This window comes from Mirounga angustirostris, unplaced genomic scaffold (assembly GCF_029215605.1).
Source record: "Mirounga angustirostris isolate CCGP_5_RB_7025 unplaced genomic scaffold, mMirAng1.0.hap1 SCAF_7, whole genome shotgun sequence".
Taxonomy (NCBI): Eukaryota; Metazoa; Chordata; class Mammalia; order Carnivora; family Phocidae; genus Mirounga; species Mirounga angustirostris.
The window spans coordinates 115,497,116-115,511,734 of NW_026991715.1; the positions used below are offsets into that span (position 1 = coordinate 115,497,116).

The 14,619-nt window shown below is 38.4% G+C and overlaps 1 protein-coding gene across 1 annotated transcript in view; it reads right to left on the reverse strand.

Annotated features, from left to right (window-relative positions):
• NDUFS4 (NADH:ubiquinone oxidoreductase subunit S4) overlaps positions 1-14,191 on the reverse strand; it is a 113,441-nt gene extending 99,250 nt beyond the window's left edge. The window contains exon 1 of the mRNA XM_064596703.1: positions 14,038-14,191. Coding sequence (XP_064452773.1) covers positions 14,038-14,135 — 98 coding nt within the window. The 5' untranslated portion in view covers positions 14,136-14,191. The remainder of the gene's footprint in view (positions 1-14,037) is intronic.
• Positions 14,192-14,619: the final 428 nt, after the last annotated feature.

Sequence of the window (14,619 nt, forward strand, 5' to 3'; positions counted from 1 at the left end):
TGCAGAAAAGCCATTAGGCTAAACAGAACATCCATTCATGATAAAAAAAAAAAACTATTAGCAAACTAGGAATAGAAGGAAACTTCCTCAATCTGATAAAAGGCATTAAAAAAAATAAAAAACTTGGGAGTGCCTTGGTGGCTCAGATGTTTAAGCCTCTGCCTTCAGCTCAGGTCATGATTCCAGAGTCCTGGGATAGAGCCCCACATTGGGCTCCTGGCTCAGCAGGGAGTCTGCTTCTCCCTCTCCCTCTGCCTCTCCCACTGCTCATGCTCTCTCTCTCTCTGTATGTCTGTGTCTCAAATGAATAAATAAAATCTTTTAAAAAAATAAATAAATAAAAAACTTTAGTTAACATTACACTTAATGGTGAAAAACTGAATGCTTTTCCCTAAGATTGGTAAATGAAAAGAATGTCTACTGTCATATTTAACATCTTCTGGGAAGATGAAAAAAAAAACAAAAGGCAAAGAGATTGGAACAGAAGAAATAAATCATTCCTATTCACAGACCACATGATTACCTACTTTCAAAAATCCCAAAGAATCTACAAAATACTTACAGGACAAGTAAATTTAGCAAGGTTATAGGATACAAAGTCATTACACAAAAATCCTATTTTTTTTTTTTTTTAAGTAAGCTCTATGCTCGATGTGGGGCTTGAAATCACGACCTCAAGATCAACAGTTGCATGCTCTACCCACTGAGCCAGCCAGGCGCCCTAGAATCTCTTATTTCTGCATATAGCAATGTACAATTAGAAATTGAAAACTTAAAAACAATGCAATAAATAAATAAATAAATATTATGCTATCTACCATAGCTCCCCAAAATTGAGATGCTTAGACATAGATCTAACAAAACATCTGTAGGATCTGAACATTCAAAACTAAAAGAAAAAACTGATGAAAGAAATCAATAAATAAATGAAACACACCATGTTTATAAGACTGGGAGACTCAACATAGTAAAAATGACAATTCTTGTCAAATTAATCTATAAATTTAAAGCAATACCAATCAAATTCCCAGCTGGATTTCTCATAGATACTGATAAGCTGATTCTAAAATTTAGAAGGAGGGGCGCCTGGGTGGCTCAGTCGTTAAGCGTCTGTCTTGGGCTTAGGTCCTGATCCCAGGGTCCTGGGATCGAGCCCCACATCAGGCTCCCTGCTCCGCGGGAAGCCTGCTTCTCCCTCTCCCGCTCCCCCTGCTTGTGTTCCCTCTCTCGCTATGTCTCTCTCTGTCAAATAAATAAATAAAATCTTAAAAAAAAAATTTTTTTGGAAAAATTACAATCACTCAATTATAATACACATTTACTATGAAGCTATAGTAATCAAGATTGTGGTACTGGTAAAGGGATTTAGATCAATAGAACAGAATGGTGACTACAGAAACAGACACAGACAAATATAACCAAATGATTGTGGATAAAGGTGCAAAAGCAATTCAGTGGAAAAAGGATAGTCTTTAAGGGTGCCTGGCTGGCTCAGTCAGTAGAGCATGCAACTCTTTTTTTTTTTTTTTTTTAAGGTTTTATTTATTTGACAGAGAGAAAGACAGCCAGAGAGGGAACACAAGCAGGTGGAGTGGGAGAGGGAGAAGCAGGATTCCTGCGGGGCAGGGAGCCCGATGCAGGGCTCGATCCTAGGACCCTGGGATCATGACCCGACCCGAAGGCAGACGCTCAATGACTGAGCCACCCAGGCGCCCCAGAGCATGCAACTCTTGATCTTGGGGTTGTAAATTTGAGCCCCATGTTGGATTAGAGATTACTTAAATATAAAAACAAACAAACAAAAAAAGGTAGTCTTTACAATAAATGGTGTTGGAATAAGTGTACATTTGTATGCCAAAAAATTAATCTCAAATTAAATCTCACACTTTATATAAAAATTCACTCAAAATGGATCATAGATATGAATGTAAAACATTAAACCTCAAAACTTTGAGAATACAAAAAAGTCTTCCTGACCTGGGGTTGTTACTGAACATACAGTTACTAACTCAGGAAAGGCAAGGGGAAACCCTGACACTGCTACAGCCATCTGCTCCTCCTAGGGAATCCCACGGGGGTTTGCCAACACTATTTCCAAACAAACTTAGATAAACTCATCTCAAGAAAAGCCAACAACTCAAGAGACAAGGGTTTGCAAAAGAGAAACGGAAGTTACTTTGGGTGCCAGCAGCCGTGGGAGGTGGCCGGCTTGAGCCTTAATAACCAACGTCTCCACTAGCAAGATGGACACCTGTAATTTTATAGAAAGAGTTCAGGGGGATATGGGCGAGAAAGTGGGCAGAGAGTGTATGATGATTATGAGTGGGGGTCAGTATGTGTTCAGCCCACGATCACGGGCTAGAGAGGGGATCGGTGGGGTGTGGTCTTCTGGCATTGTGTTGCTATCCAGGGTTTTCTGGTCTGGTGGTCGGAATGTTTAGGTCTTCGCAAAATTCCTCTGTCAATGCCTCAAGAAAAGTGCAATAAGAAATAACTGTTGGGGGGGTGCCTGAGTGGCTCAGATGGTTAAGCGTCTGCCTTCGGCTCAGGTCATGATCTCAGGGTCCTGGGATCGAGTCCCGCATCGGGCTCCCTGCTCCGCAGGAAGCCTGCTTCTCCCTCTGCCTCTCTCTCTCTGTCTCTAATGAATAAATAAATAAAATCTTAAAAAAAAAAAAAAAAGAAAGAACTGTTGGGGTCTATAGTTGAGCAAGAGAGTTCACCGACAAGGTTAGGCAGAGTTCTTAGGACAACAAAAGTACAGTCCATAAAAGAAAAAAACTAGTAAAGTAGACTATCAAAATTAATAACTTTTACTCTATAAGATATTGTTAAAAGAATGAAAAGAAAAGCTACTGATTGGGAGAAAATATTTACAAACCACATACCTATCAAAAGGCTTACATCCAGAATATTTTAAGAACTCTCAAAGCTCAACAATAAGAAAACAAACAGGGTGGCGTGGGTGGCTGAGTCTGTTAAGCATCTGCCTTTGGCTCAGGTCACGATCCCAGAGTCCTGGGATCGAGCCCCACATCGGGCTCTCTGCGCAGCAGGGAGCCTTCTTCTCCCTCTGCCTCCCTCTCCCCCTGCTTGTTCTCTGGCAAATGGATGGATAAAATCTTAAAAAAAAAAAAAAAAGAAAAAGAAATCAAAGAGCCCAGGAGCGCATCAGTGGTATAGTCAGTTGGGCATCTGACTCTTGGTTTCCACTCTAGTCATGGGATCTAGCCCCACGAAGGGCTCAGCACAGAGTCTCCCTCTCCCTCTGCCCCTCCCTGCAGCATGTGTGTGCTCTCTAAAATAAATAAATCCTTAATAAAAAGGAAAAAAAAGCCCAATTAAAAAATGGGCAAAAGATATAAACACCTCTCCAAAATTCAACATAATTAGCCATTAGGGAAATAGATATAAACCACAATGAGTTAGCTATCACAGAAATACAAATCAAAACCACTGGATACTACTTCACATTCACTAGGATGGTTATAATAAAGAAAACAGTAACAAGTGTTAGCAAGATTGTGAAGACACTGGAACCCTCAATCACTGACAATGGGAATATAAAATGATGCAGCCACTTTGGAAAGAGTCTGACGGTTACTCAAAAGGCCAAAAAGAGTTATAACACTATCCAGCAATACAACTCTTCTGTATATCCCCAAAAGAATAAAAACATATGTCTACACAAAAACTTATATATCAATGTTTCATAGGTCATTATTCATAGTAGTCAAAAGTGGAAACAACCCCAATGCCCATCAACTAATGGATAAATAAAATGTGGTATGTCCACACAATAGAATCTTATTTATCAATAAAAAAGGAATAAAGTACTGATACATGCTACAACTTGGATAAACCTTGAAAACATTATGCTAAGTAAAAGAAGCCAGTCACAAAAGATCACATGTGATTCCATTTGTATGAAATGTCCAGAGTTGACAAATCTACAGAGACAGAAAGTAGATTAGGGGTTGCCTATGGCTGGGGAAAGGGAGAAACAGGAAGTAACAGCTAGGGTGCACAGACTTTCTTTTCGGGGTCATAAAAATGTTCTAAATTGACAATGAATGGTTGCACAACTCTGTGAATATACTAAAAACCATCAATTTTTACTTTATGTGAGTGAATTTTATGGCTTGTAAGTTATATCTCAATAAAGCTATTTAAAAACCACAATGAAGGGACGCCTGAGTGGCTCAGTCAGTTAAGCATCTGACTTTGGCCCAGTTCATGATCTCAGGGTCCTAGGATCAAGCCCATGGCGGGCTCTGAACTCAGTGGGGTCTGCTTGTCCCTATGCTGCCCCCTCCCGGCTCATGCTCTCTCTTTCTCTCAAATAAATAAAATCTTAAAAAAAAAAAAAAAAAAACACACAATGAAGTATCATTATACATCTGCTAAAATGGCTAAATTAAAAAATACTGACAATATCAATGTTAATGAGGATGCAGAGCAACGAAATTTTCATACATCGCTGGTGGAAAAGCAAAATGGTACAACCACTCTGAAAAATGTTTTAGCAGTACCTTACAAAGTTAAACATATGTTACCAATGACCCAGGAATCTCCCTCCTGGGTAGCTACTCTAGAGAAATGAAATCATGTTCACATAAACTCCTGTACACAAATATTTATTTACAGTGGCTCTATTTACAACTGTCAAAAACAAGAAATAATCCAAATCCCTTCCAGGGGTGAATGGATAAATCGTGGGGTACATCCACACAATAAAATATGTATTACTTGGCAATAAAAATAATAAGACTATTGATAAACAACAACTTGGATGAAGCTCATTATGCTGAGTGAAAACCAATCTTCACAAGACAGTATACTGTATGGTTCCATTTATATTACAGTCTCAAAATTACCAAACTATGGAGATGAAGAAAAGATTAATTTGGGGCGCCTATGTGACTCAGTCTGTTAAGCGTCTGCCTTCCATTCAGGTCACGATCCCAAGGTCCTGGGATCCCAAGGTCCTGGAGTCCTACATCAAATTCCCTGCTCAGGGGATAGTCTGCTTCTCCCTCTCCCCCTCCCCCCTGCTCTATTTTCAAATAAATAAATAAAATCTTAAAAAAAAAAAAGATAACTTACTGCCAGGGATTATAAGAGTCAAGAGGGATAACATGAGGGAGTCTTTTGGGGTGATGAGGTCTTTTGGTATCCTGTACCCTGACTATTGTGGTGATGACACACATCTATACATGTATTGAATTCTAAAAACTGTTCACCAAAAGGAAAAAGTGAATTTTTCTTTGTAATTTTTTTATTAAGATTTTATTAATGTATTTGACAGAGAGAGCTAGAGAGCACAAGCAGTGGGAGCAGCAGAGAGAGGGAGAAGCAGGCTCCCCGCTGAGCAGGGAGCCTGATGCAGGGCTCGATCCCAGGACCCTGGGATCATGACTCGAACTGAAGGCAGACACTCAACTGACTGAGCCACACAAGTGCCCCATTTTAAAATGATTTTAAAAGATAAAATTTTATCTTATTTATTTTTTTAAAGATTTTATTTATTTGTCAGAGAGAGCGAGAGTAAGAGAGAGAGAGCACAAGCAGGGGGAGCAGCAGGCAGAGGGAGGAGGAGACTCCCCACCGAGCAAAAGCCTGATGAAGGACTCAATCCCTGGACCCTGGGATCATGACCTGAGCCGAAGGCAGATGCTTAACTGACTGAGCCACCCAGGCATCCCTAAAGATAAAATTTTTAAAATTCCAACTTAGAGTCAACTTTTTTCTTTAATTCAATTTTAACTCACTAAGTTATCACCTCTGATAATCGCATTTAGTTAAAAATACAGTATATAGCTCAAAGAAAGATAGTAGCAAAATGGAATACATCCTAAGGAGTACCAAGAGGTAGTAAAGCATCAGGAAATCTGGTAATAAATTAATAAAGGCTTAAAAAAAAACTGGTATGTTAAGCCTGGAGCATAGACGTAAAGGCAAGAATGAGTAATGACAAAGGTTTTCAATTATCTGAAAGGCTTACATATGCACGGGGGTTAGAATTTTTCTGTGTAGTATTAAAGGGAAACATCATTTACCAATGAATCCAAAAGTACAAAGGGTTTTCTAGGCCTCCAGAAATTCAGCATTTATTCCTCAATTATTAGATAATCAAGAAGGAGGAAATTCTAGAAATTTTTGCATTAAACAAAAGGTCAGGCAGGATGATCCTACAGTTTTCTTCCAATTCAAACACTGTATAAATCTATGGACTGTAACTTCTAGAGTTAACCTAGCAAAGTAGAAGGCACTGAACATCTAAAAAAGGTAACTCTTCCTGTCAAAATATCACCTTTCATTGCATAAAGGTAAATATTACAGAGCACGTTGAGTTCCAAATTTTTAAAAAGACTAAATAAATACAAAATCTTAACAAAAGCCATATTGAGACCTACTTTATTTCCCCAAATCTGATTTGTCCTAAGGATATTAAAATTAAACTCAAATTACTAATGCCTAATTAAATCTAATTTCATTAGGCTTAAAAGACAAAAGTTATAAATATGAATTTCATGCAAATTTCTGTTAGTGAAGAAATCTGAAAAAGAAGTGTTCCTTCCACACAAAAAGTGGTAGTCCTCAAAAGAGCCAAAACATCTGCATTCACTTTAAAGCTCATCAAGACAGAATGACATTTTTAGAAGTATATGGCTTGCTGAACAGTCATCTAGAACAGGATCTTTTGTCTAGTAAACCCTATTCAAGGACCATTTACTTATGTATGGAGTGGCTGAATAAAGGAAAGAACATATTTTTGAGTCCTAGAAAACACAAAGAAATAAACTCTTCATCTAGCTTTGTTAAGGATATAGCAAAACATACTACAAAAGCAGCCAGATCTTTACTCTCAGTCTGTGCTCTCAACATCGGAACCAATTCTAAGAAAACACTGAAACAAAAGAACTCTAGAAAAGCATACAACTTTCTTAGAGAACTACATCTAGCCAAAGACCACCTCCCCAAAAAAGGCATTTCCATTTTAAAGGATAAAACACTTTCTTCTTAAAACTTTGAAGGGCAGAGTTCAACAGCTGCGCTATATTAAACCTGAGCCCTTCCAAAAGGAAGAACAAGAGTCTCTAGAGAGCAAGTAACATGGCCTGCTTTCTCCAAAATTACCAAAATGCCTGCTCTGCCTCAAAGGAAAGTTTCTCCGAGAAAAAGCCTCCACACAGTGCATGGGTGAAAAGCATAAAACTTATAGATTAGGGAAATATGCAAAAATGGGAGAATTTTTGTTTGTTTCTGGAAATCTCCAACCTCTCCCCCAAGGAAAAATGCATTTTGAAGTCTTTCAAGATATAGCATGGAAACTATTTTAAAACATACGAACACAAACAGTAGCTTTCACCCTTAGCTTCCCATCAGAATCACCACAGAGCTAAGCCTCAACCTAATCTTCTGAACTACTATATACTGGGGCCAAGGCATCCGAATTTTTTATGCACACAACAGGTGACTTTGATGCACAGCAAGGGTTTAAAAACCACTAAACTGGAGTAAAATCCCATAAAGGCAAACATTAAGTCTAATGAGTAAAGGCAAAAAAAAAAAAAAAAAAAGGTCACATTTGACAACTAACTAGTTCTAAAGAACCTAAGGTTGTATTCACCTATCAAAATAAGACAACAGAAAGAAAATTTGAAACAGGAATTCTAAATCACTCTCATACCATTACTTAAAAGACAAAAGACTTAGAATTCTTAGTTTGCTAAAATATCCAAATATTTTAGCTGAAAGTCATTGTGAAGAATCTGGCCACTCCATAATTCAGGTACAGTAAGGTTCCACGAGGGTCTTTGGATACTGCAAACTAAAAAAAAAAAAAAAGTTATAAGAGCTCATGTATTATATGCAATTATCTGTCAACCTTAAGAAAGCTCAAGGTTTTAATCACAGCCAAAATAAATTTCAGCCATCATCAGAGCTTCATTAAGCCTACTTTGTTTTACACAAAATCCTAACAGGTTTACTTGCTTGGTATTCAAACTCATGACAAATGAAAAAGGGTAGTGAAACTGCTAAAAAGAAGCAGACCAGTCAAAGAGGGACACAAAAACACTATTAAAAAGCAGACAAAAGAACTCAGAAAGTATAGCAAACACTTGATAGTTTTTAAAGGAATCAGAATACAATAACTGTTTTTCCTAATGATCACTGGAATAAGGAAAAAAGAAAAATATGTTCAGTTTACCTTAATACATACATCACATGCACAAGAAAGTATAATAATCAAGTCACATATACAAAGTTTTTCACCAAAAATAATTACCAAACCTAAGGGGAAAAAAAATCCTTACTACAAAAAATAAAACGAAAAACCCTAATTTCTCAATTGGAGACTCTCACTGTACAAAAGGCACAGTACAGTGAAAATAAAGAGCATCAGATAGTTTCTCAAATAAAGACATCTTGCTAAAAGAAAAACAGAAGACACTGAGGTTTTATTTTACTATTATCAGACCTATATTTCTCACTACTAAAGTCAACATGTTCCTTTAGACTGCTAAACTGGACAATTTACTAGCAATGCAAATTTTAAAACCTGTTTCCTCATCTTTGTTTCCTCATCTGAAAAATGAGAAAAATAAGAACACCTACCTAAGTTATGGGATTACTGTGAGAAATACGTAAGATAATGCAGGTAAAGTATTGGCACAGTGACTAATACACAGTGAGAAATAAATGTCAGCTATTAGTAATTTGTGCTCAGAACAAATACCATAAAAATGATTCTCAACTTTCACCAAGGGATTTATTTTAGAAGCTTCTCCATTTGAAATTGTCTTACTCTGTATTTACCCCATACCCAAACAGAGGACATGTATTACGAAGGAAGCAAATTGCTCCTCCTTTCTCCACTAAGCCCAATGAAACATCAACTTTTAAGAACTTCAGGTAAAGTGGCTTGCAGAACCCAAGTCTAATAATCACATTTAGTTACTATTATTCCAAAAAAGTTATCATGTTCCATGAATACCCTTTCCCAAGTAAATTCATTTCTACCTCTTTTTTAAAAATTGAATACAAGAGTCAGGACACTTGGGGTCCCTGGGTGGCTCAGTCGTTAAGCATCTGCCTTCGGCTCAGGTCATGATCCCAGGGTCCTGGGATCGAGCCCCGCATCGGGCTCCCTGCTCGGCGGGAAGCCTGCTTCTCCCTCTCCCATTCCCCCTGCTTGTGTTCCCTCTCTTGCTGTGTCTCTCTCTGTCAAATAAATAAATAAAATCTTTAAAAAAAAAAAAAAAAGGTCAGGACACTTGTCAAGGAAATTTATGAGTACAAAAAAATCTGTAAGACAACTTCAATCCAGAAGTATAACACAGTTTTAGGTCAATATCCTAAACTCAGACAACCTCAAGTAATTAGAAAAAAGTATGTGTTGTAGATATCTTATATTCACATTTATGTAGGTTAGTGCTTCCTTGGCTTTCATTGATGAGGCTACTAACAGAATTACTACCTATGGCTTCCTGCTTTTCCTCACAATCACACATCTCTAAATATGTATTTACTCACCTATGTGATTATTTGTGTGCCAGTACATGGGTGCCATGAAGTATACAAAAATAAGTAAAAATTCTGTCCCCCTCCAAAAAAGCCTGTGGCCTCACTACTGATATACCAGTCCACATGCTAAAAACTGCTTATTTACAAGTGTGTGTATGAGTATGTGTGTAAAAAAGGGTCAGTATAGGTTGTTGTGTTGAGGCAACCGACAATCCAAATATCTTTGTAACTTACAACAAAGATTTATTTCTTAGTCACTTATTATTTTATGTAACCTGTAACAATCAGCTTCTAGCTTTGCTTCATGTGATCTTCATTCCAGGATCTAAGCTAAAAGAAAAAAATCCCACCTAAAATGTCCATCTCATAGGCAGAGGGAAAAGAGACATGGCAAAACATGAGACAGCTCTCAAAGCTTCTGCTTGACATGACATATTATTGCCAGTAACATTTCATTGGCTCAAACAAATCACCTGGCTAATGAGGCAGTGATGTATAATCCTGTCACAGGGAACAGAGGCAAATATTCTAAACAATAACAGCATCTATCACAATATCTATCACAAAGATTAAAGAAAAGAAACATATTCAGATATTCAAGCCAATAATAAAAGTAGTGTTTATTTAGGTAAGGTTTACTATGTGCCAGACACTATTCTAATATTTATCAGTATTAAAATATTTAATTTTAAGAAGACGTCAACAAAGATGTCTACTACTGAAGAAAACAGACCAACTATGGGTATTTCTTAATGAGGAAAATAAGCAAAACAATGAAACCTATTAGAAGACATTTTAGGGGCAGATGGGTGGCTCAGTCGGTTAAGCGTCCAACTCTTGATCTCAGCTCAGATCTTATCTCAGGGTCATGAGTTCAAGCCCTACCTTGAGCTCCACACTGGGGTGGAGACTACTTCAAAAAAAAAAAAGACACTTTAGAGATATTTCAAGCTCACTAAACTTGGCTTTGACATGTTTCAAAGAAGGCGAAAGTAGCTGCACTTCAGAGAGGAATTTATCCAGCTTATCTGAAGTAGAAGCCAACAACTGGTTTTAAATGTCTTAGATGTTTCTCAAATTTGGGCTAAGACAGTTTCCCAGCAAGGTGTAATATACACAGAACTCCTGTCAACCTTAGGACTGTCAACTTTAGCACATCTTACTCACTGGAGGTTCCTGGAGACTCATAATTTCATACTGGCTTATCTAATGCTGAAAAAGGAAATAAGGCAACACAACAGAGCCAGAGAAGGAGCACAAAATAAGCCTCCCAAAAAAGATCCATACACTTAGTTCCCACCACATCATTAATACCCTGTGCAGACCCTAAGGAACTGTGTTTGAGGTAAACACAAGATTCAGTTCAAAATGAGAAGTGATGGGGCGCCTCGGTGGTTCAGTGGTTAAGCGTCTGCCCTCGGCTCAGGTCGTGAACCCAGGGTCCTGGGATGGAGCCCGGGGCTCTCTGCTCAGTGGGGAGCCTCGTTCTCCCTCTCCCTCTGCCTGCAGCTCCCCCTGCTTGTGCCCTCTCATTCTCTCTCTGACAAATAAATAAATAAAATAAAATAAAAAACAAAATGAGAAATGATGAAACAAGGCTAGATAAGTATATATGAATAGGTTAAAGAAAACAAAAACAAAAACCACTGTATCAAGCATGGAGTCTAAAGTACTGCTATTTTGAGACAGAGTACCATTTTATCTAGCTTTTAGATTAAAATCCTAAGTAGTTAAACTTACCCTGGACAATTCCACAAATAAGTCCGGGAAAGTAAGAATAAATGTAGGCCACTGATCCAAGTTTCCCCCGCTCTCACTCAATCCAGGGAAATGAGAAGCACATGGAAACTAAGACACTCTAGAGCATGAGCTCAGTAACTAGATCAACTGAATCATCTACACTGTTTAAATAATTTTTCCCCCTTATGTATGTTGTTGGGTTTTTTGGTTTGCTCTTGTTTTTTACTGATATACTATAGTTAATTTCATACAAGCTAATGTAACTGCATATTTCCTTCTACTGATCTTTCTTCAATATTTGTTCACTACTCCCCTTCTTACCAACTGCCTGATTCTACTCTCCCTCATTTTATTCAAGTGATCTGAAATGTTACATTATTTGCAAATGTTTTATAAGCATTACAATAAAATGAATTTTAGATTTAGATTATCCAATTAATTGGTTCTCTTTCCACCTACAAACTTTTCAGATCCTCATTACCTCCCAATCATAATGGAAAGAGAAAACTTATGGATGAAAAGCCAATACTATGTAAAAGAGAAGGGCTATAAATTTGCCTCAAGGTGCGCTAACCATAAGCTCTTTGTGTAAATAAATAGGGGCACTTGACTGGCTTAGTCAGTAGAGCATGCAACTCTCGATCTCAGGATTGTGAGTTCAAGCCCCTTACTGGGTGTAGCGGTTCCTTAAAAATAAAATCTTCAGGGGGTGGCGAAGTTGGTTAAGTGTCTGACTCTCCTGTTTGGGCTCAGGTCGTGATCTCAGTAGTGATGGCAGGGCAGGATCGTGGGGCCAACCCCCCAACGGGCTCCACGCTGAGACTCTTCCTCCCTCTCACTCTGCCCCTCCCCTCTCTAAAATAAATAAATCATTTTTAAAAAATTAAAAAATAATATCTTTTTTAAAAAGGCAAATAAAGCGGCGTCTGAGTGGCTCAGCCGTTAGGCGTCTGCCTTCAGGCTCAGGTCATGATCCCAGTCTCCTGGGATCGAGCCCCGATTCGAGCTGCTGCTCAGTGGAAGGCCTGCTTCTCCCTCTCCCACTCCCCCTGCTTGTGTTCCTGCTCTCGCTATCTCTGTCAAATAAATAAAATCTTTAAAAAAAAAAGGGGGGGGGCAAGTAAATGTGTCATTTGACTTGTGTTTAAAATTTGTTTTCCTTGGCAAAGTTTTTTAATGTGTGAAACAAAGGTCACCATTTATGATGTAATGTTTTATTTTCAAATCTCTTCAAACACATTTGCAAGCAGAAACTCTTCAAATTTGCGTAAGTAGTACTAATTATCATCAGTTTCCAAAATCCAGTATCTTACTTCAACTACAATAGCTGACAAAATAGCTGTGACTTAAGCTTAAATATACAGTCATATCTTAATTAGCCATGCACCAGTGGACCCTTCAAATTTGTTTTGAGTTCTAGGGCTACTATGAATACATTACTTGGGAATGCAAAATTAATCTCCATAATGTCTAGAACAAGAACTAACCTGATCACCTCTCTTACAGCCTAAGTCAATCAGTGAGGCATTTTACTTAAAGAAGCACTTTCCATTCTTCCAAGTTCCCCATACGTAAAATAGTTAACAACAAACTTTTTTACCTTTCCCCAATCTTAGCATCGTATTTTTCAAGAACCATATATTATGTATATATCCACTATTGCCTTCGAAGCTTTTCATAAGCCACTGACCCAACCCAGAACATCCTCTTCTTCTCCCCACCCAACACCCACTATTTAAAACCTTAATAAAACTTACCTCTAAAAATCCTTTCTAATTAACTCTAGTTCTAACTTTCTGCATTCCCTTTATATTTTAATATAACACTAAATTAACTAGCATTTGACTAGACCAATTTTTAACCACCCCCATCTGTCCATACAGTCTTTCCATGTTACTCTAAGCACTTAGTGTAGTCTCCAGAGCATGCATAAAGATATTCAATATATGCCCTGGTTTCTAATAAACAATGAAAATAGCGATAAAACATAATTCTTCGCAGATAAAAATACTAGTGTGTATACTGTGTTAGTAACAAAGTCAGGAAAATTCGGAAAAACAGGGAAATCGAAAATCAATGCAGTCGGAAAAAACGCTTCACAAAACAAAAAAACACTATCACAAAAACGCTTCAAAGCAGAACAATAACAGCAACAATCTCTGAATTATTGTGAAGCTTTAATAAAATTCTGGATAGGAAACTTGCCAACATTACCACCAGCCTTTTAAAAATTACCTTCCAGTATTACTAACAGTGATATGTTCACTAACAACGAATTCCAAACAAGCAGTCTGATGAATAAAACAATCTTTCTGTATAGAAACCCACTAATACCACTTAAAGCCGTGTTAAGGGACAGAGGGATTTAACATTCCAACAAGGACTGGGAGTGACGGACAAACAGGTGAAAAATGGAGGAGTTCGGAAAGTGGGGAGAAAAATCAGACTCCTCCCCTTCTTTGGGGGCTAGAGCTCGGCTCGCAGACCCAGAGACAACCCCACCCCACGGACCCTCTCTCAGAGCAACAGTCCAAAAGCTTCCAAGAAACCATACGTCCTCCTTCCCCATCCCGGCATTCACGCCCCCACTCGCCTGGCCAGCGCCCCTGAATCGCAGCTAGTCCCAAATCCGCCTGCCCTCTCCGGAGGAAGAGGTCAGCAGAGAAAGCTTTCCCCGAGGCCTTCTCCGGGACCCAGCCAGCAGAGACCTCCGCACAAGTGGAGAGACCCCAGAAGCTTGAAGAAGAAGCCTGACAATCCTGTTACCTGATAGGAACCCTGGAAACGGAAATGGCAGCTACAGCCACTGCTCTTTTCCCCCACAACATTTGCCTCAGCGCCTCTGACATTGAGACCGCCGCCATCTTGCTGCAGGCAAACGCCAGGACGGATCTCCGGAAGGGACAAACTTCCTTCGTTCTCAAGGCTCTGTAACCACAATGTAATAGAGTGGGCTTTTGTTTACTTCATTTTTGTTTGGCGTTTAGAAAAGAGGTGGAAGGTTTGATTGACAGAGAAGAAGGAAAATGAATGGAAGAAAATGCAGCAGAGCATTAAGTGTAAATATTACCTCCATAAATTGTAATCTTTGTTGTTAGGACTGGTTATTTAATGAAAATACACCCCCACCCCAAAAGAAAAAAAAAAAAACCTGGAAAATTTAAACACCTGCAACTCATAATTTTTTCAAAGGACTGAGCATATTTAGGGCCGAGCCCACCGGAAGAGCCAGAGGGCTCTCTGGCTTTTTGAGAACCTAAAGTAGTACTTTTCCAAAGTGTTGCCAGATTCAGAACATAAGCCCTCAGGAAAGGACTGTATTCAGTTTGATGTTCTCTAGTTGTAACG